The 25,656-nt window shown below is 36.8% G+C and overlaps 2 protein-coding genes across 3 annotated transcripts in view; one reads left to right on the plus strand and one right to left on the minus strand.

Annotated features, from left to right (window-relative positions):
- Positions 1–24,330, minus strand: part of ALG14 (ALG14 UDP-N-acetylglucosaminyltransferase subunit) — a 154,446-nt gene extending 130,116 nt beyond the window's left edge. Inside the window, exons 1-2 of the mRNA XM_074188223.1 lie at positions 23,906–24,330; positions 19,817–19,968 (exon numbers count right to left, since the gene is read on the minus strand). Coding sequence (XP_074044324.1) covers positions 19,817–19,968; positions 23,906–24,035 — 282 coding nt within the window. The 5' untranslated portion in view covers positions 24,036–24,330. The remainder of the gene's footprint in view (positions 1–19,816; positions 19,969–23,905) is intronic.
- TLCD4 (TLC domain containing 4) overlaps positions 2,252–25,656 on the plus strand; it is a 142,978-nt gene continuing 119,573 nt past the window's right edge. For both annotated transcript variants that reach the window (XM_074188221.1, XM_074188219.1), the window contains exon 1: positions 2,252–2,443. The gene's annotated coding sequence lies outside the window, so the exon portion shown is untranslated. The remainder of the gene's footprint in view (positions 2,444–25,656) is intronic.

Here is a 25,656-nt window from a genome sequence, read left to right on the forward strand (position 1 = left end):
ACAATATTTTTTGATCCAAGAAGTTTTATGTACATTTCTAAATATTTCTAAATAGTCCAGAATTCCTACGAGAACCAATTGTGAGGGGAACCCTTTAATAAGTATTCTTCGACTCAAAAACAATTACGGTCCAAAGTTCTTACGTGGCAGATTTGAGACGGAGTAGATTTTACCATAAGAAATAAATATCAATATACTATTCTTCATGATCCCCCCAAAAAAGATTCAAGAGATCTGTCCTTGCTCCCTCAACTCCCTCCTCCCATCCTTATTCCAGCTCAATTCTTCTCCATGTTTTGACCTAACTTTTGCTTTTCCCCCCTCTGGGCCCATCATGAAGTAGCCCTTCCTCTTTGCCAAGAATGATCTTTTCACATGTTCCCTTGATCCCATCTCCTCAAGGACTTTTTTCACTTCTCATCTCTAATCTCTTTCTTTTTAAAAATGAATCTTTAATATTTCTGTTTACAGACATGCTCAGGTCTCCCCATCCTTTAAACAAAGTACAGCTTGGTGGTGCTTCCTTTTCTTTCTTTTTTTCTTTTAGGTTTTTGCTAGGCAGTGGGGTTAAGTGGCTTGCCCGAGACCACACAGCTAGGTAATTATTAAGTGTCTGAGGCCGGATTTGAACCCAGGTACTCCCAACTCCAGGGCTGGTGCTCTATCCACTGGGCCACCTAGCCGCCCCCACCAGTGCTTCCTTTTCAAACCTTTTTTTCCTCCCAGGCAAACTACTCAAATTTTCCTAGAGGAATATCTTGATCTCACTTTTTTTCTTATCATAGCTTATCTTGTACCATATTTGTTTGGGTACATGCCCTATTAGAATGTGCTAAGTCCTTGAGAACAGAGGACTAGGTCATCTTCACAAGATGGAGAGAACATCACCACAGTATTCTATGTATCCCTCCCTCTTCTCCTTCACAGTTATTATTGTGTTGTTTCAGTCTTTTTTTTTTTTTTAGGTTTTTGCAAGGCAATGGGGTTAAGTGGCTTGCCCAAGGCCACACAGCTAAGTAATTATTAAGTGTCTGAGGCCAAAATTGAACTCAGGTACTCCTGACTCCAGGGCCGGTGCTCTATCCACTGCGCCACCTAGCCGCCCCTGTTTCAGTCTTTTCTATGGCCCTTCTATGACCTCATTTTGGGATCTTTTGACAGAGATATTGGGTAGTTTAGCATTTCCTTCTCTAACTCATTTTACAGATGAGAAACTGAGGCAAACAGGGTTAAATGACTTACCCAAGCTAATTGCCCAGCTAATAAATGCCTGAGATCAGTTTGAACTCAGGAAGATGAGTCTTTCTGATCCCCAAGCTCAGAGTTCTATCCACTACTGCCCCTCAGATTGAGAAGATACTTAATTAAATGCTTGTTGAATTATATTCACTGCCTAGGTTCTAAAAAGGGTAGTCTAAATTCATTAATACTACTGCGGGGAGTCTCCTTAATTGTTTGGAGGCTTTTCTGATACCAAATCTATCTGTTTCTGAAATTCTATCTACTATTACCGGTTCTACCTCGAACAACAAATTTATTACTTCTTCCATATGACAACCTCTCAAAGTCTTGGCTATTGTCCTTTGTCTTCCTTTTCTTCAGACTAAAAACTTCCCATCTCCACCGTTCTTCCCAATTTCCTCATCTCTCCCTTCCACTTGCACTCCAGAACTCTCATCAGTCCCTTAGAAGAGTAAGCAACAATTTTCAGATTGTCTGAACTCTGTTCTCTACCTATTAAAGGGAATTTAGGTTTTGGTGGTTTAGTTCTGTACCCAAACCAATTTCTTCATCAAAATGAATGTAGAGAGGTTAGGGGGTAGGGAGAAGTATGCCTTTACATTAGTTATGCATTATAATACAGATATCTAGGTAATGTATTTTTTTGTTTGAGAGGAAAGTTAACGTTTTCTGGACCCTTTACTTATATTTCTTGAGAAATAACTTCATATAATTTATTCTACTACTGAATACTAAATCGGTAGTGAGCCTTGCACTTAACAAATCACTAAACAGCAATGAGTTGTGGAAAGAGCATTGGTCAAGAGATATTGGGTCAAATCCCAGGACAAACAACCTCAGACAAGTCACCTAGCCCCTCAGATGATGTTCCACCTTATTAGGCAGGCTTGGCTGGCTTAGCATTCCTTTGGAAGTGAGTGGGAGGAAAGGAGGAGGGAAAGTTTGTTATTTGTGCAGCCTCAAGGGAATAATATAAATTGAGTGGCCAAGACTTTGCCATCCTGCATTGCACTGCTGCTCAGGGCGTTTAAAATCAAAGGATTAGACAAGGCTGCCAAGCAAGCCTTAGACAGCTCACAGGGATGCTAAGTGCTTCATGGAGATGCATACAGGTAGCAGACCATGCTACCCCTTAGCCTTCTGGGGATGCCCAACCTGCCAGAGAAACAGACATCTGAGAGAAACACACATGAGAGAAAAGGTAGGAGATCTGTGTGGGGATAAATGAGTCTGAAATAGTAAATATGCCTGGAAAAGAACCAGAAGTTTTCTTACTGAATACTCTGATGCCTGTTTACAAATGGGAGAATGAGAGAGAGAGAGAGAGAGAGAGAGAGAGAGAGAGAGAGAGAGAGAGAGAGAGAGAGAGAGAGCACCCTGAAGGAGGAAAGAAGAAAGTTAATGGGAAGTAGAGACAGGAGCCTCTTTCAGAATACTTTTAAAATATCAGAAGACTTTTAAAGTATATGTTTTTATGCTTAAGAATATCATTTTTGTATATTCAAATTCAAAAGAAGTTTTGAAACAAAAATGATTATTTTATTGTTTTAAAAATATCTTTAAAATCCCTTTCTTTATTTTAGACCTTGCTATGCTGAGTCAGTCAGTTCATCAATAAACATTTATGTAATGCTTACTACATTTCAAGCACTTTCCTAACTACTAGGCTTACAAAAAAGGCAAAAGATAGTTCCTGCCCTTGAAGAGTTTATAATGTAGTATAGTAGACAACTATGTATAAATAAACTATATAGGGACAGCTAGGTGGCACAATGGATGGAGCACTGGTCCTGGAGTCAGGAGGACCTGAGTTCAAATCTGACCTCAGACACTTTATAATTACCTAGCTGTGTGACCATGGGCAAGTCACTGAACCCCACTGCCTTGCTAAAAAAAAAAAGAGAGTAAAAAAACAAAAACAAGAGTAAATAACTATATGCAGCATAAATAAGAAATAATCAAGAGAAAGCAGGTATTAGAATTAAGGAGGATCGGGAATGCTTAAGTGTCAAATTATTATAGCATTCCCATGATGAACAAGTATATTGAAAATCACTTATGTATTCAATGGAATTAAAAACCTAGTTTGATTTCCAGAATAAAAAGTTTAAGCTCAGGATTTCAGATCTTGAGAACCAGTAGTGTACTCTAGGAAAAAAGACTTGTTCTGACAAGTTTAATGTTACTGTTAACAATTTGCTTTGTTATACTTCACACACTATTACACATCTATGTGGTTTTCACACATCTCCTTTACTTCAATGCACTCCTCGACGATGGGAAATTATATCACAGAAAAGTCCCTTTGTGGTTCTAGGATGTGACTAAATAGTGTCATCACTAAAGAACTATGGGATTCATTGAACTGTACAAATTCAGTGCTTGTTCAACTGAACTGAACTAAGGCTGAGCACTTTATTACTTTCAGAAATAGAAAGTTCTGTTGTCCCCAGTTTTTGTACAGAGGTGACACAGAGGAGCTACTTGGAGTCACCTTTGTAATTTCAGGGCTTGCCAAATCCTGTTTATCCAGCTCCAAGACAGTGGTCATCTCTGAAGTGAAATATTATTCAATAAAATGTGTGAAATACTATGCAATGAAAATTTTCAAAAAACATTTTGAATACCGGATGTAGCAGAGAACTGGGCAGGGTACTGGGAAGCTGAGTTTATGCTGTTTATGATAGGTCTGGGCTGGTAGTTCCAGCCAGGAGGGCCATCTGGTGGTTTATCCCAAGATAGCACCCCCAATACATATTCTGGACCAAGTTCTAGGCAGGTAGGTTCTAGCCTGTCCCACACCAGTTCTTCCTCCAGTGCCTATAAAAGGGCAGGTGGAAAAAGACCAGCATCACTTAACATATAAAAGGCGGAGAATAATGACTGCGGCATTCACCTCATTGGATATTCTAAAACGCTGTAAATGTGAACTATTGCTATGTTGTCCATCAGTGGGAAAGACCACTGATCTGGTAGACAAAGAAGGAAGGGGTCAGCAGTCAATTCCGCTTGGTTGACTCCACTGATTAACCAGATTTTTGTTGGCCTTTTGGCTACAGCTGTTTGGTCCACAATTCCAGACTTGTGACTCGCCTCAAGTTTTAATTCTGCTTAACCACATTAGCTAAGATTTCATTGATTTTATTACTCTTCAAAAAACGAGCTTTTAGTTTTATCATTTCTCTGAGTTTTTGGTTTACAATTTATCTATTTTCCTCTCTAATTTTTAATATCTCCTCTTTTTTGTTTAGTTTAAGCCTGGACGGTTCTCTCCCAAGCTTGTCTCTGCTCAACCAACTTATAGACTTAAATTGTTCAGCTTTCTGCTAGATTTAGCATCTTTAGTTCATTAATGATTATTGATCTATAGTGTTTAATCGTTCCCTAGTTTAGGTATAAGATTACGTTTCTCTCTTAAAAGGATTCTGTCAGGGTGTTTTCTCAATTTTTTTAGAATTGGGAATTATGGGTGCTAAACTGTTCTTTAAAAATTTCAGAATCCATCAACTCCAAGAGTTTTCTTTTGGGAGTATCTTTACAGCTAGATCAATTTCCTTTTCTGAAAGTAGGTTATTTAAGAATCCTATTTGGTCTTCTGATAGTTTGGGCATATTATATTTTTGAAGGTATTCTCTCTCTTTTGTTTTCAGTTTTGTTAGAATGTAACCATGTGGGACAGCTAGGTGGCGCAGTGGATAGAGCACTGGTCCTGGAGTCAGAAGGACCTGTTAGTCAGACAGTTACTAATTGTGTGATCTTGGGCAAGTCACTTAATCCCATTGCCTTAAAATAAAATTTTTAAAAAAAGAATTTAACTGTGTATAGTTTGTTCTGATTATTCTTTTCATTTCTTCTTGTTTTTGTGATTTCACCTTGCTCATTTTCTATCAATTTAATTTTCTGCTTTCTTCTTTTTAATCACATTAGCTAATATTTTATTGATTTTATTAATCTTCAAAAAACAGCTTTTAGTTTTATCATTTCTATGGAGTTTTTGTTTCCCAATTTACCTATTGCCTCTCTAATTTTTAATATCTCCTCTTTTGTGCATGGTTTAAGTCTGGGCTTCTAAAATTTCCTTCATCATGATGTTAAGGTTTTTTTGGGGGGGTTTCTAGTTTTGTCATACTCTTCGGGGAAACCTCTTATCCTTAGGTTGTCTCTACATAACCTGTCTTTGAGATTCATATATTTTGCTTGCATAGTAAGCATATTTTCTTTTAATATTTTTTGGGTTTTTGCTTTTCCTCTTCTAGGTTGTCCTTCATCTCTATATAATTTTATTCCCAATCTATTGTTCTTTCTTTTCTTTCTTTGGCCAGGCTTGCCATTGAAGATTCAAGTTTTTCTTTTCAGCTAATTAGTTTTGCTCTCACAATTTTCATTTCTTTTTCAAATGATTGATAAACAGTGTGTTGTGATTCCATATTTTTAAATTCCCCAGGGTCCTCTGTCTCAGCAAGTGTTAAATCATTTTCCTTCATTTTGCAGATTGTGGAGGTTGGTTTTTGGAATGTCTCAGCCTTCTCCTACAAAGGGCAGTTGGTTCATGGTTCACCAGCCTAGATCTCTGACTCAATTGACTTTTGGGAGGTCAGAAATAGCCCCTGCTAGGTGCTGTGCTCTTTCTCTGGTTTGTTGGAGGGCTCCACAACTCCAAGTTTGGTCTTCTCTCATGATGACTTGCCTCTGTTCCTTTCTCTGGCCCAACACAAGCAGTTCAGAGTCAACTTTCTCTAGCAAAGGAAGTTCAAAGCCTTGCTATGCTAATATTCCAGATTAGCTCTTGAAGAGCTGTGACAAGGCCCAGGCAGTGACAAGGTCCAGACTTCTACAGCCTGGAATCAGGATATAGACAGTACTGGAAAGAGGTAGAAAGGATCATAAATTCTGGTGTAAGCCTGGGCTGTGTCCTTGGTTCTGCTAGTGTGGTTTATTGCCATATTATGGGAGGGGAGGAGGGGTATTCAGGGGGCTCAGGATCAGCCTGGGTTCCTAGGATTGGGTGTTTTGTTTTTTTTAACCTTGTTTTGAATTCTCAAGGAAACAGCTAAAGTTGATTTATCTTTGGCACATAATTTCTCTTTTAAAGAGGTTTGTGAGATTGTAGGGAATCAGAGAATATGGTCCATATTATAAAATTAGGTCTACTGGTCTTGAGGGTCTCATGACAGTATACTATTAAGGGAGGTTGTAAGTCCATGGAACATACTCATGGAAAAAGACAATAATATATTTAGAAGTTTAGAACAGCTACATCTCCCAAATAATATTTTCTCTACCAACAACTTGTCTTCTTCCTTGTTAATAGTTTGCCCTGATCTTTGATATGCAAATTGGTGAGCTCCCGGGGTGTCACCTAAAATCACAATACAAGAACTCCACTTTTAGAAGGGTACCTCAGAATACCCCCTTCTTGCTGAATGGATTCATGTCTCTGTGCTCCCAATATACTGCTGTCCTCACATGTGATATACTATATGCCAGTGTATATACTGGAGTTGTAGAATTGTTGCCTTTCCTTTTCTGTCTCCCTTCCCCCCATTCTCATTGCTTGCGATAAAGCTTGGCATCAAACTGAATTTCATCTTATTTGCTATCCTCAGTATCCAAGCTCATTAAGGGGTTGTTACCACAACATCTCTGACTAGTTCATACACTTCCCTTAGACATAAAGCAGGTCCCTGGACAAGGACTTAACCAAAGAAAACTGTACCTACATTGGGGAGGTTGGGGGGTGGGGGATGTAAGGCAGGGTGAGCTCAGACCAGCTTGTAGAGAATGAGTCAATACAAGAATCCTGTATCTTCCTAGGAGGACTCACTTATGCCAAAGATGTCACAAAGCAGTCTGCAATCTTGCTGCTCATGTCCATAGATAGATTTCAAGAGCATTTTATGACCTTGAATGAGAAAAAATTGTATATTCTTATTTCTACTAATCCCTAACTGAAATTTAGTATTTCCTTTCATTATTTAAAAACATTCTAAAAAGGACTGCTGAAGGGGTTCAGAGTATAAAAAAGAAGTCCTTCCTCTGGAAAAGGGGCAGAGAACGTCCGGCTTGCAGGCCATATAAGGCCTGCAAAATCATTTGGTCTGTTGCTGCCAAAGCAACCATAGGAGGGACTCAAAATTCAATAAAGTTTTTTAGGGGTGAATTAGTTAAATGTTTGACCAAATAAAGCAGGCTAATTTTTAAGTTGATAATTTTGTATGGCCTGAGAATGATGTTATAAATATCTAAATAGCCCTTGGCAGAAAAAAGGTTTCCTACCGCGGCTCTAGAAGAAGCTGCTTAGCTTGACAGAAGTCCTGCCGGGCTGCCTGCTTCTGGCTCAACTGAATCAAGTCTTTTGGCACTGACTTTACTCTTCCATCTCCTTCCTGGTCTTCTCAGTATCAAAGAACAACAATTAAGGGCTATGGGGAAGCAGAATTTATGGCTCCTGTTCATCGGCCTTTTAAGGTAGCAAGGGAAGATGATGCAGCAGGAAAACCATGTGAGGAGACTCTAGACGCCAGTATCTCCTTGCTCTAATCCATCATAAAATGACACATCAATCTTTTTAAAACCTAACTCTGTCCACATCACCCTCAGGTGGCCAGCTTTCAGTTCTTTTCCACTGACTACAGGATAAAGTCTAAACTCTTTAGCCTGGTGTTTAAAGCTGCCTACAGTCTCCTCTATCTACCTCTCCATGTTTAACTCCTACTACTCCAAAACTGATACACTCACTGCTGTCCATGAGCATCCTTCCTTTGCCTACTGGCCATCCCCTAGAGATTCTTTGCACCTTTGTGTCTGATAATTCTTAGGCCTAGAATTCCTACCCCCAGCCCCATATCAGTCCTATAATCTGCCCATCAAATTCCTATTGCATCCTTTAAAGCTCAAGTAAAATAGTACCTTTTTTGGGAATGAATCTTCCCATGATCCCTGTCTTAACCATGATTCCTTCCTTTGTCATCACAGCACTATTTGTCAGGGAATGTGATTCAATATAAAATCAATATCCGGAAGGTAAGAGAATGCTACTTAAATAGTTATGTACAAATTCAAATGTAAACATTTAGTGAGGGATCACTATACCAATCTAGGAAAGCTGAACCAGGGCCATGGGAATGAAAAGGGACCAATGACTAAAGTCCTAGGCTATCTTTAAATAATCTTTTATTTTATGTAATAAAATCATAAGGATATATGTGTTCTGAAATACTAGGATGCAAAGGTTATTTTTTATTCAGTAAATATAAAATTTAAAATTTTTGTACAGTAAATTTCCTATGTGATACATCTAAGCAATGGATAAGGCAAAGACAGAAGGAAAGAGTAAGGGCATGGAATACAAAAAGATAGAGAATGAATTAATCAACAAATATTTATGAAATACCTTTAAGGTGCCAAGTATCATACTGATGATAAAAGTATTAAGAATGAAAGAACTGGGACAGTTAGGTGGCACAGTGCATACAGCAGTGGCCTAGGAGTCAGAAGGACCAAAGTTCAAATCTGGCTTCATACTTTGTGTGACCTTGGGCAAGTCACTTAACCCCATTGCCTTGCAAAAATCTAATAAATAAATAAATAAGAATGAAAGAACTTTTACTTGCTAGAAGTTTACACTCTAATGGGGGAGTCAGTTTAGTGTCAGCCACTATACTTAAGAACTGAAAATAAAAGTCACTAAAAGATAGTCTCTGACATCAAGAAGCTTACAATCTATTTCAGAAGGAAATATTGCAAACAATTACATACAAAAAAGATATATACCATATACAGGGAATAACAAAGAGAGGGAATGCACTAGATTTAAGGACTGGGAAAGGTATCCCAAAAAAGAGGATCATATTTTAGCTGAGGCTGGAAGGAAGCCAGGGAGGCCAAGAGACAGCGACAAAGCAAGAACATTCCAACCATGGACAGTCATTGGTCTGGAAGCATCTTGTTCAAGGAGCATGGCAGAGGTCAGTATCACTGGATCAGAGTATACTTTGGGGTGTATGGTGTAAGAGGACAAGAAGGGTAAGGAGGGGTACCTGAATATCAAAAAGAGATTTTTATATTTGATTCTGGAAGTGATAGGGAGTCGCTGGAGTTTAATGAAATTTTAGAGAGATTACTTTGGCAGCTGACATTGGATTAGAATGACAAAAGATTTGTAGCCTTTAGACCTATTGGCAGGTTATTGAAATCATGTGAGGCCATAAGTGCCAACACCTGAGGGATGGGTGCCAGTTTCAGAGGAGAGAAGGGAGTATAGTTGAGGGAAGTTACAAAGGTAAAATCAATGTTATTGTATCAGATTGGATATGGGAGGGTAAGAAAGAATAAGGAGTCAAGGATGACATTTAGGTTGAGAGTGGGAGAGTGGGATGGTGATGCTCTCCACAGTAAACAGAGAAGTTTGGAAATAACAGGAAATTTGAGGAATAGGGAAAGGTAATGATTTCAATTTGGAAAATACTAAATTTTAAATGTCTAAGATGTCTGACAAGTAGTTGGAGAAGCAAGACTGGAAGTTAGGGCTGGAAAAGTATATTTGAGAATCATCATTTAGAGATGATATTTCAATCCACAAGGACTGATGAAATCAATTGAAATGAATAGAGGGAGAAAAGAAGACAGCCCAGGATAGAACTTGGAGATACTTCTGGCTAGCAGGTATGACCTGGATGAAGCTCCAGTAAAGGAGACTGAGAAGTCAGATAGACAGAAGAATAATAATCCTACTTAGAGAAAAGAGTGATATACAGTGGTAAAAACTGTAGAAAGATCAAGAGGGATGAGGATTGAGGGGAAAAAAACCTATTGCACTTATTTATCATGGAAATCATTTGTCATTTATTTATAATTGCTAAATTTAGCATTTGGTAAATAAGAGATCATTGGTTACTACACAGCATATAAGTAGTTTGGAAAGGAGGACATAAGTAGTTGTAGGAACCAGGAGAGGTTTTATGCAAGACCTTAAAGGAAGAAGGAGACTATGATAAAGGTAAAAAGAGAATTGATTCTGAACATATGGGACCAGTGCTGAGTCACTGAATTGGAATGTCCTATGTGAAGAATAGAAAGAAAGCCATATTGATTGGACTGCAGCGTATGGGTTATTATTGTTTAAATGAACATATAACTGTCATAAATTCCTTTCTTTGCATGCTTTGCAGGTATGGATTTTCCTCCTCAGTTTTGTCCAGAAAGCAATCACTTTTAGTGGACCAAGATTTAGTTTCATGCTTCATTTTCTTTCATATAATGCAATTTGGTTTTGAAGTTGTATTAGAAGATGCCACTATGCAGATCCCAGATCCTTTAGTAGAAAATTTTATTTTGGCTACTATTTACTTTAGAACTAATTCCAGTGGAAATTGTTTTTGTTTTCTTTGTGTAATTTTACAGTTAACCCATTTTTCCTGATTATTTTTGTGGTGATTCCTTTTTTCTTGCCTAGTCTAGTCTCAAGTGTGGCTGATCTGAGTATGCTTGTTTTCTCTTAAATTATCTGAAGTTTTCAGGGAAACCCAGCAAAGATGTCAAATACCATACTTTTCTGTTTCTCTGTTTTAAAGCATGGCATTTCTCAATTTGTGAAATCATAAAAATCATAAATTCTAAGGAAAATAAATGAATCACTGGATATACATAAATACATATATATATGTATATATATACATATATATATGTATATATATATATATATATGCTAAATCTCTTCTTTTGTGAATCTAATGCAATGAAAAGTTATCGACCTCTACTTATTTCAGGGCAAAAAAAATGCAGAATCTAATTAAAAACAGCTATCTAAATTTATAAAACAATATTATTAATATAAAATGCACCTAAGAAGGCTAATATGCATTCAAATCTGATATATATTGATGGAATCTAGCAATTAAATATTAAGTTTGTTTATTAAATTAGGTAGTTTTAAAAACTATCAAAGAAATTTTCATTCTCTTTACTGTTCTTCCAAATCGAGTTATGAATTAAATTATAGAAAGCATTCCTTGGCACTGGTGTATTTCTTTTTTTTTTTTATTTAAGGCAATGGGGTTAAGTGACTTGCCCAAGGTCACACAGCTAGGTAATTAACTGTCTGAGGCTGAATTTGAACTCAAATCCTCCTGACTCCAGGGCTGGTGCACCATCCACTGTGCCACCTAGCTGCCCCACCATTGGTGCATATCAAATAAATGATTAATGGTTGGTCATTTCTGACAAGATTTCTCTGAAAATCTTGTTTTGTATATTTTTTAAAAGAGGTTTTGCTGAAAATATTATTCTTGGCTTCACGCCAAGACATTATAAAATGTAATGTAAAAATATTTCTGAGGTGAGATACTTAAGTGAAATGCACTATAAAAACACAAACCATCATTAATGTTAATGGTTCAGAAAGGAGCAAATTTTCTGATTCATTTACAATACCATAAGAAATGAAGATTAAAAATAAATAGTCATAGGCCCCAATATGATACATTACTAGGAAGTTGTATTTGGCTTGATTGTCATTTCAGACAAATCAACAAGGAGATTTTTATTTGTTATTTAAGACTTAAAATGGTTCAGAACTGACCAAAATATGTAAATTTGAACACAAAATGGAATAAAATGAACTAAAATTAATTTTTGAATGTATAACAAAAGATAAAATAACAGCCAGTTATTGTAAACATCATTTAAATGTAGACTCTCAAACATAATTTGATAGTACATAATATATACAATTGGATCTGATGCTATCAATACAGGTATTCCCTCCATACTTGCTAGAGTTCTCCTATAGGATTTCTAATAGGATCCAATGAAAACGCCAGGGGCCTTCCTTGAGTTCTCCAGCTATCCTGGAATCACAAATAGAAGAAACCAGGCTATCAACCGGTTTTCCCTTGCTCTTGTTACATGACAAATCCATCTCTTTTTCAGTCACACATTTCTCCCATGACATTCTTTACAATTCTTCTTAATTACTTACTCATAATATTGCAACCAACTCACACCCACCATACACCTCTCCATTACTATTTGGTAATATACAATGTAATTTCTTTAAAGATTGTAGCTCTACAATTATCAATGGAAGAAAAAGATATTTAAAATAAGTTTTTAGTTCAAACTTTTGGCAATCCTAGTCTTTCCTTTCTCAACTATGGGTTCAACTTATTTCCCACCAGTCCAAGATGTATATTTTGAGAGCCAAACCCTATAGGTTATCTATCCAACTATATCAGTATGGATAATAGGATTATGTTTCCTGTGTGAATAGTTAGGCTAAACACTTTTGAATGATTAATAATCTCACTTGGGAAGCTCTGCAGTATTAATTACAGAGTTTGATGCAACCAAGACAATATTAAGGGCCAACAGAAATATAAGGTTTCCTTCAGCATCTATAGGGAATCCTTCTTTCACTTGAACCTTGGGTGCATATCCTCCAAAATATGCAGAACACCTTTGGCAATTATAAATTCTCTCTTTTATGCCTTGCTTAATTTTAATTTTAAAACATTTCAACTGACTTATCTTTCACGTAATCTGACACAATACATATATATATCTATTATGTATGTATAAAAAGATGTGGTCTATTGTTGAATTTTTTTGTGAAAGCTTGACTTGATTGTAATATGGAGAAAAATGGTAGAAAAATTATGAGCAATAGTCTCATAAAAAATGACAAAGAGTAAAAATTTAAAAGTTTAAAGTAAGCTTTGCAAGAGACCTTACTAGGTAATATCATCCCAAGAACAGTTAAGGAGAAAAAAAATGAGAGCAAATGAAAGATGGAAAGTATCTACTAAGATTTTGATAACCAAGTCTTTTCACCATGAAGGAGAGTAGAACCAACATATTTGAACTCTAGCATCATACACATTCTAGATAATGATAATGTTTGTCCTTCATTTTGAAGACCACAATAGCAGGGCGGTGATGCCATGACATTCATCCAAACTGGATTTGAGTGAGGGGGTGACTGTGCTGAGTCACCCAGTATCACTTTCCCCTCCAGAGCCATCCGGGTCCAGTGGCCAGATATGAATCAGGATGACTGGAGATGGTCCTGGATGTGAGGCAATCAGGGTTAAGTGACTTGCCCAAGGTCACATAGCTAGTAAGTGGCAAGTGTCTAGGGCTGGATTTGAACTCCTGCCCTCCTGCCTGCAAGGCCAGTGCTCTATCCATTGTACCACCTAGCTGCTCAAGACATTCTAGATATACTTATAGAGGAAACTGAAACTGTTTGAAGGAGGATATGAATGGGAAAAGCAATTGGCTTGGACTAAGTATTTGAAGAGATCTGTGCTGGAGAAGACATAATTTTAAGGGCACTTCAATCAATTGTCTTGAGATCTGAAGGAAGGAAAGATACTAAAGACAGAAAAAAATAATCTCAAATGAATGAAAAAGCTGGGTACCATAATAAATGCTGAGTATGGAAATACAAAAGGGAGGCAATTAACTCCTGGTTACATCTTCTGCAGGGGGGGAAGCAAGGGAAATGTACAAAGGAAAGATGTCTCTGGAAGTTATGGCAACCATGATTTATAGGGTATTCAGTTGACACATCCTTTCCAGAAACGATGGCATTATTATAATACTGAGTTATTGTTAAGCAGAGTTAATGTTAAGATGACTGGGCTAAGGTGAACAGCTAGAAAGGATGTAAAATAGTCAGTCTGGTCTGGTAGTCTGGAGATGACCTGACAGAATGGACTAGTTGAGTTTTTGCTTGCTCACTCACTCACCAATCAGGATGGAAGTTCCAAAGTTGAGGTGATTTAGTTCCCCAAGCATAATGGACATTGATTTTTTTTTTCTGTTACTCATAGCCAGAGATGCCAATCCAGCTCAAAGGGAGGGAAGGAAGGAAGGAAGGAAGGAAGGAAGGAAGGAAGGAAGGAAGGAAGGAAGGAAGGAAGGAAGGAAGGAAGGAAGGTTATTACTACCAAAAAGCTTCATAGTACAATATTTTTTTTTAGGTTTTTTGCAAGGCAAAGGGGGCTAAGTGGCTTGCCCAAGGCCACACAGCTAGGTAATTATTAAGTGTCTGAGACTGGATTTGAACCCAGGTACTTCTGACTCCAGGCCGGTGCTTTATCCACTGCACCACCTAGCCGCCCCCTACAATAATTTTTAAAAAGAAAAAATAGAGCTGGGACAATAACTCCCAAATTAAAAAGACGAATAGAAAATGTGCTGAATTGAACATATTGTAAACTTTCTCAAAATGGTAGATTCATTAAGCCATTTTATTGAGAAACTGGGACTTCTGAAGGATGTATCTTTTGCAAAGAAATAATTGTGTGAGTAAAAAAAATTGGGATTGATGAAGTCCAAAATCTATGTAGCATTTCTGTTATCAAATATATAATGGTTGAGAATAGGAATGCAAAATCAATACCAGGCAAGAGATAGCACTCTCTCTTATTCCTTTATTCTCACTGACCTATCACTCTTTCTTTCAAGTATTGACATATTATTGGCATATTATAGATTTTTCTGAAAGTTGGCAAAGTGATTAATAACTATGAACCTCAGATTAACTAATCAAATAGAAAACTTTTTCAAGTGCATAGTTCAAACATATTAATGGCTTGAGATTTGTTAAAGAATATACTTCTTTATAAAATGCTCAAATAGTTACCTAAGTAGATCAATCAAGTGGCTTCTCAGGGGGGATAAATGGTTCTACAATTCTATTTTATAAACTGTAACTAGCCCATATTCCTTTCTTTGTCATAAGAAGATAAGAAAATCAATTTGTAATTAGCAGCAAAACAGAGCAGTCTTGGCATGTGAGAATTGGAAAAAGCTGTAGAGTCTCCAACTTATGCTTCAGTTTGGTACCCACAATTATTAAACTGTTTTAAACAAAAATAATAAAAATTTCCTCTCTATCTCTAGTATTCCAGAGTGACCAAGTCACCAAATATTTCAATGATTCAATAAGAGTCCATCATTAGCTTAGTTCGAATATATTGATTTGAGGATTCCCCTCTCTGGATAATATAAAAACAGCAGTGAAAACACAAAAATATAAGCTGTATTCTTATCTAAATAGAGAATTTCTCAATGGTTCATGCTTATCACTGACACAAATCATTATCCTTTAAAATAAAATGACAGGTTCATTATGAAACAGAAAATGACATCACAAATGATGAGCCAAAGAAAACTTGGCATTGAAGAAATCATCCTTTATCAAAAACCTACTATGCTCTGGGGGGGAGGGGGAAGCAATTAATTTTTTTACTCTGCATTTGACTTGCAATCATATAGTCAAAAATGTTTGGCTTTATGCAAAATTACATTTTTGTTTCTATTTCATAAAAAAAGAACTGACAGAAAGTTGAATACCCTTAGACTTTATCCGAGAACTTTTTTTTCTTGACTTGAAAAGAAAATCTCACTAATTCTGATGATGGCAGATGTTAAAAATTATTAAGCATTTAGCAAAACTTAAAAGGCTATGGAAATGCTAGTTTCTATTATTATTGTAAATGGATACTGCATTTTATCAAGTCTATTTCTGTGTATAGTGACATAATCATATTATTTTTGTTGTCCAAGTTAATAATATATTCAATTAGATATTTTTCCTAATATTAAGTCAATCCTGCATTTCTATATAAATTCAAATTGGTCATAATCAAGAAAGATTTATTAAAAATTATATAATCTTGGGGGCAGTTAGGTGGCGCAGTGGATAGAACACCAGCCCTGGAGTCAGAAGGACCTGAGTTCAATTCCGGCTTCAGACACTTAATAATTAGCTAGCTGTGTGGCCTTGGGCAAGCCACTTAACCCCATTGCCTTGCAAAAAAAAAATTATATAATCTTTATGATATATTGGTTTAGCTTCTCTGCTAATGTTTATGATTTGATTTCTTTTTCTGTGACTGGGTTGTTTAAATTCTCTATTATCTTGTACTGTAAATTTGAGTATTTTATATATTTTATAAATATTCATTTATTTCTTTAAAATTGTTGGTTTCGTTGGTAAACAGCTAGGCAAGTCAGTTTCTAATCACTATATTTCTTCTCCATTGATGTGAATTAGAATTTCATTTTTGAAGCTGGTAATTTTTAATCAAAGTTAACAGTTTAACCTGTTCTTTTAGGGGCTGAGTTCTAGGTCCCCCTCTGCCAAAGTGGAGTAATACAGCTACAGGTCCTTGTACCTGGGAGTCAAGTCTTGAATTTCAGCTCTCCCATGTGGAATGAAGTGATCATTTAGTTCCCCCATCTGGAATGAAGTGGTCAAGACCAAGACTTGTAGAGGTCACGAGAGTTGGGCCACAGTGCTTCCTCCTATTTTTCCACTTTGGCCAGTCCTTTCTGCTGAAACTGATCTGTTCCTTTTGAAGCATCTCTCACTAATGGGGGCCCTTACCAAGTTACCCCAGGCTGATTTCTTTGGGATGTTCCATCTAACAGCACACCCAACTAGACCCCGCCCCAAGACATTACTGAGTCGAATTTTAAAATGATTCTTTGTAGAGAGAACTTCAGCAAAGAGCAAACTCCTGAAACTCCTGAAACTCCACCTTGACTGTGGGTTTTTCTCCACTAGATAAAAATGGCAAATATACTCAATTGGGTCACAGCAATGTGGGGAGGGAGAAAGGGAGAGTTATTTCAGTTCTTTCAGAAAAATTTATTTTTTCTCAAAAAAGGCAAAAATATTTGTCTTTGATTTTTATTTTTAACTGAAGCAATTTAGCTTACATACAGCAGGGAAAGAATTTTAACTCCCATCAGTCCCAAAGGAAAAGATAATTATAAATTACTGTTAGTAAAAAGATAGCAGATTTATTTATAGATATGTTTTGGCCTTTACTTTCCTAAATACACCAAAAAGGAATTGTATGCTGTGTCATTATAACAAAAATATTTTAAACTCATGTTTATATAGTTTTAAGATTTACAAAGTACCTTCTTCTTACAAACTTTTAAGTTTGGAAGTACAAACATTATTATCTCCATATTTCAGATGTATAAATTAAAGATAAAATGTTTTGCCCATGGTCATGTAATTTATAAATGTCAGAGCAAGGCTTTTTCTAATTTATCACGGTTTCATATTTTCCCTAATCCATCATACATTGCCAGGTTATGTTATAAAGAGATAGCAGAGTAGCCAATATAGCATTCAATGAAGAAGCACCACAAGCATTTCAAATAAAATCAAATCCAAAGAAAAGGATGCCCTTTCCTATTGGCTTTATTTGATTGTTTCATTATTAGAAATTCTAGCAATAAAACAGGACTAAAAGGGGGTTAATGCTAGGATTGAAAAAACCAAAATATCATTCTTTACACATGACATGGTATTGTATTAAAAACATTCGACCATCTTAACTAAAATGTTACCAGAAACAATAAATGAATGGAAAATGACTAATGTAAAAAACAAAATTATTATTTTTGAAGCTTAAGTAGTTATCATCAAAACTATCAGAGGATGGGAAAAAAATAGAGAAGTAGATAAATGAAATAAAACAGACTAGACATCTAATCCAATGTCTATAAAAGGTAATTTTTAAAAATCTTTAGAAAACAAATTTTCTTAAATTGGGGAAAGGATTTACTATTTAACCCAAACAACAAAAAAGGAAGGAAATAGTTCTCTCCATTGTGGAAGGGAGATTTTTTTCCAATTCAACAAATGGAAGGAATTTTTGGAGACAAAACAAAAATTTTTTCTATTTGAAATTTTTAATTGCAAAACCACAACAACAACAAAAAAAAAACAAGAAAAATACCAGACAAATTTTAGCAAAAATTTATTCCATTAGCATCATTTTGTAATGTTTTAGACTTTCTTTATCCTTCAGCTGCTGATCTTTTGGTCAATTAATATTCTTATCTGCTTGCTCTTCCATATAAATTTCATTTGAATTTTGTATTATTCTATATAGAAGTTACTTAATGTATTGATTTCATTAATATGGGTAACTTCCAGATGACACCAATACAGGTCATCACCTTCTCTGCAGTTTACAGTCTTAAAGAGCTGCCTAGAAAACACAGAAAATAAGTCACTTTCTCAGGATTCAACAGCCAGTATTATATAAGAAGGTAAGCTTGAATCCAGGACTTCCTGACTGTGAGATGGCTGCTATGTCAACTAGCTCCTTGGATGGTAAAGATGAAAAAAACTAATCCCTAAAATAAAAAAGGAACTATTAGTAAGTCAGTAAATTACATTGGTAAATTCTAATCTACAATGGATTTATAGTCTAGGAAAATAAACAGCTAATTTTAAAAAGGGAACTACAGGTTATTATTTACTTGGAAAATATTAAAGTTCACTAACAATTGAAGGAATACAAATTACAACAATTTGAGGGTAACCCCATAACATTAAATTAGTCAAAGTGATTAAAAGTGAGAAAATTCAATGCTAGTGAGACAGAAATATGTATTCATTCCTCATTACACTTCAAACTTGTAGAGTTACTTTGGGGGAGCAATCTGCCAATATGTAGTCAATAATAAAGGGATAAACATATTACTATGACCCAATAATTCCCTGACAATATACCCTGTTGATGCTATCAAAGACAAAAGAAAAGGTCTATTTGTTCAAAGATTTTCATAGCAACATTTTATGTAATTGAAAAAGGGTAAGTAGCTTAACTGTTTAACTATAGGAGAAAGGTTAAAGTAGAAAAAAAAATCAGACCCAGAGAAACAGATGTCACACTAATGAGTCAGATCAAGAAGAGGGAAACAGAAAAAATATACCAAGAATCTCAATGGTTACTTGGAGAATAGAGTTGGAAAGGTGTGATGATCACTTATTTTGGAAGAGATCTGTAATTTCAATGATTTAGGGAAGCAATCACTGTCCCTTGCAACTGGGAGTCTTAGAGAGCTGTCCAGGGTCCTGAGTAGTTCATGGAAGTGCCCCAGGGTCCCACAGGCAGGGCATGGGACTGCTACTACCCTAAACTACCTTTCATAATATATGATCATTATAACGTCTCGGCACTAATATAATGGGATGATTTATTAATAGAAAAAAGCTGTAACATTATATGACTTCTGAGGTCCTTTTCAGCTCTAAATCTATGATTCTACAAATCATTTAATTTAAAAAGTGGTAGCAAAGCATACATGACATACATAAATGAATCCACACAAATGGATTTTAAGACAAATAAAAATAAGTCAGAAAAATTAATTAGAAAACAATTCAAAATTATAATAAAGGAAAAAAGAATTTTAATAAAGAGCTCATTCATACATTTCCATGATGCTACATCAATATAAACCCTAAATTCAGGGCATACATAAATGAAGCAATTTGATTTAAAATAGTTGAATAATTTCTAGACATTAGGTATAAATTTTTTTTTCACTTCAAGTTTCCTCTATTCACATTAATTAAATATTTACAAACTTAATTCTGGAGTTACATTTTTGCTAAATTCCTTTTTTAAATATCAAAAGAGATCAAAATTAAATTTCAACATAATTATAATTACACTTATCTTAACATTCAATAAACTGCATTTAAACCCCATGGGAATTCATATCCAGCTTAGAAATGTGACTAACTTACCCAAGATTCAGAATCTCTCTCAGCTCTTTTCTCTTCAAACAAATTTATTTTAGTAGCACTCATCTTATCGGTATCAGCAAGGACATAATGCCTTGGATTATAGCCTTTGGATAAGCTACCAAGCAGTCTCAGTATTTCTGTGGTGTGCCCACCTGAAAATAACATCAAAGATCATACAGATTAAGTTATATACAGTATTAATCAATTGACAAGCAACAAGTCTGTTTGTTTATCATTTTGCAGTAAATATTTAAATAGGCAGAGATGAGTCAGGAGAGAATTCCAGGCATAGGAGACAGTCAGTGAAAATGCCCAGGATTAGAGAATGGGGGTATCTTGTTTAAGGAATAACAAAAGGCAATTGACCCTGGATCCAGTGTTACTGGAGGGGCAAGGTTTAAGAAGGGAGGAAAGGTACACAGGGCCCAGGTTGTGAAAAGTCAAACAGAGGATTTTATATTTGATGCTGGAAACAATGGGGGCCACTGGGGTAGAATGAATAGAACATAGTCCTGGACAGAGTTGAGCTTCAGGATGATCAGTCTTCATGATTGATCCATCACTCAACTGGAAGAGGACTCAGAGTGGGGAGGAACTTGAGGCAGAGAAACCAACCAACAGCATGAGGGGCCTGGACCCAGGTGGAGGAGTATCTGAAGATATGCACAACATTCTACACCTCCTGGGGTGGGGGGGATGTGTTCCCTCATCTGTCTGCTGGAACCAAAGCTGGTCACTGCATTTAACTGGAATGCTGGTGCCCATTGATCTTGCTCTTTATCTTCCTGTATTTATTGGGCAAACATTTCTATTTCTGCTTATTTTGTTTTGTATCCGTTCATACAAGTTTTCCCAAGTGTCTATTTATTCCTCATATTTGTAATTTTTATAGCACAATACCATACATAACACCCTTTTGTTTCTAATACTACTAAAAGTAGTGGGACTTTTTTCTCTTTAATCTTCTTTAGATATAAGCAAATTAGTAGAATCTTTGGGTCAAAGGATATGGACAGTTTACTGACTTTTCTAGTATAAATCCAAATTATTTTCCAGAATAAATGGACCAATTAATTCACAGCTCTACCAAGAGAGTATTAAATTAGTGTCTGTCTTCTGACAATCTTTTGTCTTTTCATATTAACAGGATATTTATTATATGTTTAATAAGATGTCTCAGTTTGGTTAAAATATTATCAATTTAGTTTTATTTCAACCTAGATATAAGAATACTGTTATAAAGAGCAATAGAGAGGATGTAAATCTTAAAGTGCTATCTATGTAAATATGAATGCATATAAACATAAATGCATACATGTACAAATAAATATAAATGTGCATATAATTGACATATAAATACAAATGTATACTATATAAACAAATATATAAATATAAGTAATATAAATGTATAGGTATATAAATAAATATAATTATGATGGCTGGGTATATTTTTTGCTATTGTTAAGTTATTTTTCCTGACTCCTTTTGGGTCATCCTTGGCAAAGGTTCTGGAGTGGTTTGCCAATTCCTTCTCCAGATAAGGACACTGAAAACAAATGGAGTTAATGACTTGCCCAGGGTCACTCAGGTCAAATCTGAACTCACTAATGAGGTAAATAAATAATTTAAATGTATAGGCATATAAATTTGAAAAAGATATAGAGATTCAAACTAATACAAATGTGTAGGGATATAAATATAAATCAACACAAATGTACAGGGATATAAATCAATACAAATGTTCAGGAATGCAAATATAAATCAATACAAATAGTAATAATGTTTGTCTTTCATTTTCTCTTTTTTTTTGTTTTGGTTTTTGCAAGGCAATGGGGTTAAGTGACTTGCCCAAGGTCACACAGCTAGGTAATTATTAAGTGTCTGAGGCTGGATTTGAACTCAGGTCCTCCTGACTCCAGGGCTGGTGCTGTCTCCACTGAGCCACCTAGCTGCCTCCTTGTCTTTCATTTTCAAAGAAGACTATGACATCAGGAAGGTGATGCCATGACATCATACATGGATTGGATTTGAGTGAGGGGTTGCTATGCTAAGTCATCAGTCTCACTTTCTCCTCCACAGCCATCTGAGTTTAGTGACCAGAGATGAATCAGTATGACTGGAGATGGCCCTTGATGGACAATAATCAGGCTTAAGTGACTTGCCCAATGTCACACAACTAGAAAGTGGCAGGTATATAAGGCAACATTTGTCTTCCTGAATCCATGGCCAGTGCTCTATCCATTACGCCAGCTAGCTGCCTTACAGATACACATAAATACAAATGTATAGGAATAAAAATAAAAATCACTACAAATGTATAGGGACACAAATAAATACAGATGTATAGGGATGTAAATAGAAACCAATACAAATGTATAGGAATGTAAACATAAATCAGTACAAATATATAGGGACACAAATAAATACAAATGTATAGGGATATAAATAGAAACCAATACAAATATATAGGAATGTACACATAAATCGATACAAATAATATAGGGATACAAATAAATATAGATATATAGGGACATAAATAGAAATCAATACAAATGTATAAGAATGTAAACATAAATCAATACAAATATATAGTGATTCAAATAAATACAAATGTATAGGGATATAAATAGAAACTAATAAAAATGTATAGGAATATAAACATAAATCAATACAAAAATATAGGGATATAAATAAATACAGATGTATAGGGATGTAAATATAAATCAATACAAATGTACAGGAACAGAAATAAATATAAATCTATAGATATATAAATACAAATTTATAGAGAGAAAAATTTAAATAATTAAAAATACATAGGAAAAGTATATACGAAAAGGCATAGGGATATATAAGTATAAAAGTATATAAACATAAATGGATACAGATATAAACATATAGGTATATAATCATAAATGTGTAGTATATAAATAAATACATTCATATATAGAAACATACAAAAATAAATACAAATGCATATGTACATGATATGTAAATATGCACACAGATAAATATGTGTATGTAAAGCTATAGATGTAAGCTCCTTTAGAACTGGAATTATTTTTATCTTTTTTTAATCTCTATTATCCAGTACAGTTGGCACATACTAGGGAATTAGTAAATGCCTGTAGATCCTATATTTGCACACACAGTGGGATTTAATCCTCTCTCCAACTTCCACATAAGGGGAGAGGGAGGGAGGGAGAAAGTGTTTATACAGATATATTTCCATATTCACATGAATACATTTGCATACATTTACATAGTAACCCACTCTGGGGAGCGGGGCAGTCTGGTACAGAGGCGAGTGAGTTTCTTCTTTGAATCAGAAGCCTGGCTTCTTCCCCTCCCCCTCCCCCGGGCCTCAGTTTCCTCATCTGTAAAAAGGCAGGCAAGGGCCGGGCCCTCAGGTAAGGAGGTGATCCGCATGGGGATTCTCCAATTCTGGAAGAGGAATGCCACAGTCAGGAGCTAGGGCTGCACTTTGGATTTGAGAAAACCTGAGTTCGAATCCCATGTCAATTCAGTTAATGTCTCTGGCTCTCGACTTCCTCCTCAATAAGATGAGGATATAGGCCTCAATTTTCTTTTTTTTTAAGGTGTTTTTTTTTTTGCAAGGCAATGGGGTTAAGCGGCTTGCCCAAGGCCACACAGCTAGGTCATTACTAAGTGTCTGAGGGCGGATTTGAACCCAGGTCCTCCTGACTCCAAGGCCGGTGCTTTATCCACTGCGCCCCTATGCGTCAATTTTCTAGCTTTAAAAGTCGCTATGTTATTCATTCGGATCATTAGCAGCCAATCCAGTTAAACAAAACAAAAAGAAAAACCAAAAGACCGGCATGCAACGCTTCAAGCAAAACTGGCGGGGGTACAACAGAGAAACAAAATAAAGACTGACAGATTGATTTCCGTGGGGGAGGGAAGTAAAATTGGGAGAAAAATTGTAAAACTCATATACAATCTTAAAAAAAAAAAGCTGGCAATGGGGGGAAGGGAGGGGGAGCTGAGAAACTACAAGCCGCGTTGTCTTCTGGGACTTGTAGTCCTGAAGGAAGCCGAGGGGGCGAGTCACGTGACGGGTCTACTCACCGGAGCCGGCCACCACCAGCATTTTGACGGACTGTAGCTTCTTCCTTCTCAAGCGGAGCACCACCCACAGCCGCAGAGCCAAGAGAGCGGCAAGGCTCCCTACGGCGACCAGCCAGAGGAGGAAATTCATCTTTAGCAGAGAGCATCCATGAGCAGCACAGCCAGGAAGCAAAACCCCGCGGGAGAAGTTCGAAAACTACGGAAAGCGAAGAGGCTCGGCGCGTCTCCGCCTCGCGGCTGTCGGATCGTCGATTCGCTCGGGAGGGGGCGCTCGGGCCTAAGCGGAGCGGGGAATGCTGGGAAGTCGTGGTCTCCGCTCGGGCCTAAGCGGAGCGGGGAATGCTGGGAAGTCGTGGTCTCCGCTCGGGCCTAAGCGGAGCGGGGAATGCTGGGAAGTCGTGGTCTCCGGCACATTCACCGCGGGGCCGTAGGCTGGGGGGGCGGGACTTCCTCCTGCAGGACACGCGCAAACGCCAACCCGGCGACCTAGGCGGTCTCCGCCCCCATGAGGCTCCGCCCCTAGGGGGCGGGCCTTGCCCATCCCCACGCCTCCCGCCCTAACGGGCCGCGGCGCTCGTCCACCTTTAATGCCCGAACTTTCCGGGTCAAGTTAGCCGGACCCGCCCCTCCAGATGTCCGCCCTCGTTACGCGGGGTTCGGTGGCTGGCCCAAGGTCACTAGCTCCACCCGCCTTTCTAAAACCGACCTTACCTGCGCCAGGTGAGCAAAGAGGGGGGCTGTCCCCCCCATCAGTGACCAGAGGATGCCGCAGGTAGTTTTCAGAAGAAGAAATCAAAACAATGCGCTAATCTCTGAAAGCAATTTTATCAAAGGATTGCAAATGGAAACAACTTGGAGGGACCAGGACAGGACAGGAAGATGACAGACAGGCAGGGACACGAATGCATCCTTGGTGGAGTGTCAACTGAGCCAAGCCTCCCGGAGAGCAATCTGGAACTGCGTCCAAAGGACTGGACACACACTGTGGACACTCGGAGCCAGCAATACCGCTACTAGTTCAGTTTTCCAAAGAAATCATTAAAAAAAAACACCAGAAAACGCCCACATGTCAAAAATGTTTATAGCAGCTTTTTGTGGTGGCAAAGAATGGGAAAGCTTAGGGTATGCTTATCAATTGGGGGGTGGCTGATAGGATTGTGATAGAATACTATTTTGTGGTAAGCAATAAGGAAAAGGATGATTTCAGGAAAGCCTGAGAAGACTTAAAATGAACTCATACAAGGGGTGGCAAGGTTGCGCAGTGGATAGAGCACCGGCCCTGGAGTCAGGAGGAGCAGAGTTCAAATCCATTCTCAGACACTTAATAATGATCTAGCTGTGTGGCCTTGGGCAAGCCACTTAACTCCACTGCCTCGCAAAAAACCCCTTCATGTCTAGGAAAGGCTTTGAAAATTCTTATATCATAGTAGATTATTATATTAGATTCATAAATAATAGGGTTCAGGAAATAAAATGAACTGATACAAAATGAAGTGAACAGAACCAGAAGAACATTGTACACCTTAACAATATTGTAACAATGATCAACTTTAAAAGGCTTGGCTATTTTGATCCTATGGCCCAAAGCAATTCCAAAGGACTCTTAATGAAAAATACTATCCATCTGTCAAAGTATAATAAGTTTCTCAAACTATATTCCTGTTTTAAAAAAAAAAAGCGACTGATTTATTTTTATGTTAATACTCAGGATATCTCCCCCAGGCTAATTACAAACTCAGGAAGACAAATGA

This window comes from Macrotis lagotis, chromosome 5 (genome assembly GCF_037893015.1).
Source record: "Macrotis lagotis isolate mMagLag1 chromosome 5, bilby.v1.9.chrom.fasta, whole genome shotgun sequence".
Taxonomy (NCBI): Eukaryota; Metazoa; Chordata; class Mammalia; order Peramelemorphia; family Peramelidae; genus Macrotis; species Macrotis lagotis.